Source organism: Medicago truncatula, chromosome 6, assembly GCF_003473485.1.
Source record: "Medicago truncatula cultivar Jemalong A17 chromosome 6, MtrunA17r5.0-ANR, whole genome shotgun sequence".
NCBI classification, from domain to species: Eukaryota; Viridiplantae; Streptophyta; class Magnoliopsida; order Fabales; family Fabaceae; genus Medicago; species Medicago truncatula.
Window position 1 is genome coordinate 226,360 of NC_053047.1, and position 2,953 is coordinate 229,312.

The 2,953-nt window shown below is 30.8% G+C and overlaps 1 protein-coding gene across 1 annotated transcript; it reads left to right on the forward strand.

Annotated features, from left to right (window-relative positions):
- The first annotated feature begins 228 nt into the window (after window positions 1–228).
- Window positions 229–2,441, forward strand: LOC25495100 (putative glutamine amidotransferase GAT1_2.1). Its single transcript, XM_013595265.3, has 4 exons — window positions 229–386; window positions 529–1,256; window positions 1,518–1,724; window positions 2,073–2,441. Exons 1-4 carry the CDS (start codon window positions 296–298, stop codon window positions 2,277–2,279), a joined length of 1,233 nt encoding a protein of 410 aa, XP_013450719.1. The 5' UTR covers window positions 229–295; the 3' UTR covers window positions 2,280–2,441.
- The last annotated feature ends 512 nt before the right edge of the window (window positions 2,442–2,953 follow it).

Below are 2,953 nucleotides of genomic sequence, written 5' to 3' on the forward strand. Positions count from 1 at the left end.
GATTCTAAACTTTTATCTAATCAAAATCTAAAATATAAAAACTTGTCGGATTTCATCATAGCATACGTCATTTAAAATTACCATTTATCATGTCATGACTCAAAAGATCAAATTGTATTCCTAATTTGGCAATGTTCCACATGCTAGAAGTTAGTATCATAAATATATAAAAATAAATACAATGATTATCTTCATTTCACCCCTATATATATGCTTATGTAACATTCAAGTTTTAATTAACTATTAGCCTTTAAGTCCCTAGCTACTCTGCATCACCAAATTTCTTCACAAAACAATGTCATCCAACAATCTCTCTGTCATTCTTCCTCATGTTCTAATCGTTTCTAGACGAACCCTTCGTAAGAACAAGTTCGTCGATTTCGTCGGTAAGTTAGTTTAATTCAATTCAATTCAGGATGTTCAAAATATTGAATTATGTGAAATTTTTTTGAAAAGTTTAATTAATTTCCCTAGCAACATATAGAAATGTTGCTAATTATGTTACTAAATCTTATTTTATTTTTTCAGGTGAATATCACCTTGATCTTATAGTAGCAAATGGTGCGGTACCTGTGATTGTACCACGTGTTTCAGGTATACACATGTTGTTAAAGAGCTTTGAACCAATTCATGGTGTTCTTCTATGTGAAGGAGAAGACATAGATCCTTCATGGTACGAACAAGATAACACAACATGTAATCTTTCACATGAAGAGTTAGAAGAAATCAAAAAGCTTCATTCAAGTGACACAAACATTGACAAAGAAAAAGATTCAATTGAATTAATCTTAGCAAAGCTTTGTCTTGAAAGAAACATTCCTTACTTAGGAATTTGTAGAGGTTCACAAGTCCTTAATGTTGCATGTGGAGGTACCCTTTATAGGGACGTATCAAAAGAGCTTTCAAAAAATAGCCATGTGATGCATATAAACTATGATGATTATGATGGTCATAGACATGTTATTAAGGTTGTTAAAAACACACCTTTGTTTGATTGGTTTAAGGATTCTTTGAAAAATGAAGGAATGGATGAGATTTTGGTTAATAGCTATCATCATCAAGGGGTTAAGAGATTGGCACAACGTTTTGTTCCAATGGCTTTTGCTAATGATGGTTTAATTGAAGGGTTTTATGACCCTTATGCTTATAATCCAGAAGAGGGTAAGTTTATTATGGGTTTGCAATTTCACCCTGAGCGTATGAGAAAACCTAATTCAGATGATTTTGATTACCCTGGATGCCCATATGTCTACAAGGTTTGCATTTTAAAATATTAATTCATTGTTACTTTCAAGTTTTAACTTTTAGCTATATATAGTATTATTGGAATTTAGTTTGTCACAATTGATATTCCCCGACATCCGAGCAGTAGTCGGTATGTAGGCAGGCAGTCATTGGATCGAGATTAGACAGCTCAAATTTCAATGTTAAAATCTAGACTTTCCAATTTTCTGATAAGCAATTACATTGGATCTTATTGAGATGAAATTTGATTTTGAGGAATATTAAATGTGTAGGAGTTTGTGAAGGCAGTGATTGCTTTTCAGAAAAGGCTGAATACTTTAACATCAGTGCCAAAACGTATGAAACTAAACAAGGAAATCAAGAACAAAAGGAGGATTATAATGCGTAGCTTTTCAGTTGCAAAAAAACTATACACTACCGGTCGTGGGAAATGTTCTTCCAAAGAGTGGGAGCTTGAAGCTGGAGCCAAATTTCTCGAGGTAACAAATTATAAACACAATTAATCACAATCGCAGATATAGTCGCATTCGCGAAGAATTGCAATTAATCGTGGTTTATATAATCTCAATTATGGTTGTAGAATTATAAAAATTGACGATGTTCCAAATCGTCAATTATGATAGTGAATGAGTTAGAGAGTGAAGTGATAAGGAGGTTAAAGATTTGATTCATATGGTAAACAAAAATATTGTGATGGACATGAGGTTTAGAGTTTTACACGACATATTTTGATTTTGCACAATTTTTTTTTTATCTTTTGCACAATCTATATATAGAAATTAATGTGACGTATATATAACTTCATTTGTTTCAATTTACACATGCAGTCAAACACGGCTTTAAAGCAAATTGGAGCAACTGTTAGGAATGCAGGGTCATATATGAAGCAAAGTGAAAAAATGACAAAAAATGTAATGGGAAAAATGTCGGTGGAGCAATTATCTGACCTACTTTCTTTCTACCACACAATGGGGCAGATTTGTTCTCAAGTATTAGAAAGAAAGTTACATGATGTTGTCAATGACTTTAATTAATTATTTGTTTTTCATATGTAATGGCCTAATGAGAGTCACATGAATCTTGGTGGTATTGTAGCTGGGTGCCTAGGTGTGTTTTGATTCCTTGTAGTACATATATGTTGCATTTAATTTTGTAAGGAGGTTCCATTCAATTTTATTATCTTTTTTGCAAAGCAATTTTATTATCTTTTTATCACTTATATATTTAATTTTAATATTATTTAATTATCACAATCTCACAAATATTTTTATTCACGCTGTCATTTAACGGTACCAAATATTTTTATTTCCTTTCTTCAACCTCGCGAATATACACACACACATTAACGTTTAGAGTAATATTTTATGTCCGTCTGTCTCTGTTTTTTTTTTTTTGCTATACTAATGCATATAATTTTTTTTTGGTGTTGCTTGGTTGAGTGTTACCTCACCGATTTTTTTAACTATTTTTCAATTTTTATATTTTTAAAAACTTCTAACTATTTTCCATTTTTTTTATTTTTAACTATTTTCCAATTTTTCTCTTCCAATTTTTATATTTTTAAAAACTTCTAACTATTTTCCAATTTTTTTATTTTTAACTATTTTTCAATTTTTCTCCCAAATTCAGTTGCTTCTACATTGCCGTTGTGGAAGATTAAGATAACATTTTACCCGGTTTTTTTTCAACTTCTCTACATTTTTAAGGA

Coding starts and splice junctions, on each gene's coding strand:
- LOC25495100 (XM_013595265.3), top strand. CDS start 296: ATGTCATCCAACAATCTCTCTGTCATTCTTCCTCATGTTCTAATCGTT. Junction 387..528: donor CAAGTTCGTCGATTTCGTCG/GTAAGTTAGTTT, acceptor TTATTTTTTCAG/GTGAATATCACCTTGATCTT. Junction 1,725..2,072: donor CTGGAGCCAAATTTCTCGAG/GTAACAAATTAT, acceptor TTACACATGCAG/TCAAACACGGCTTTAAAGCA.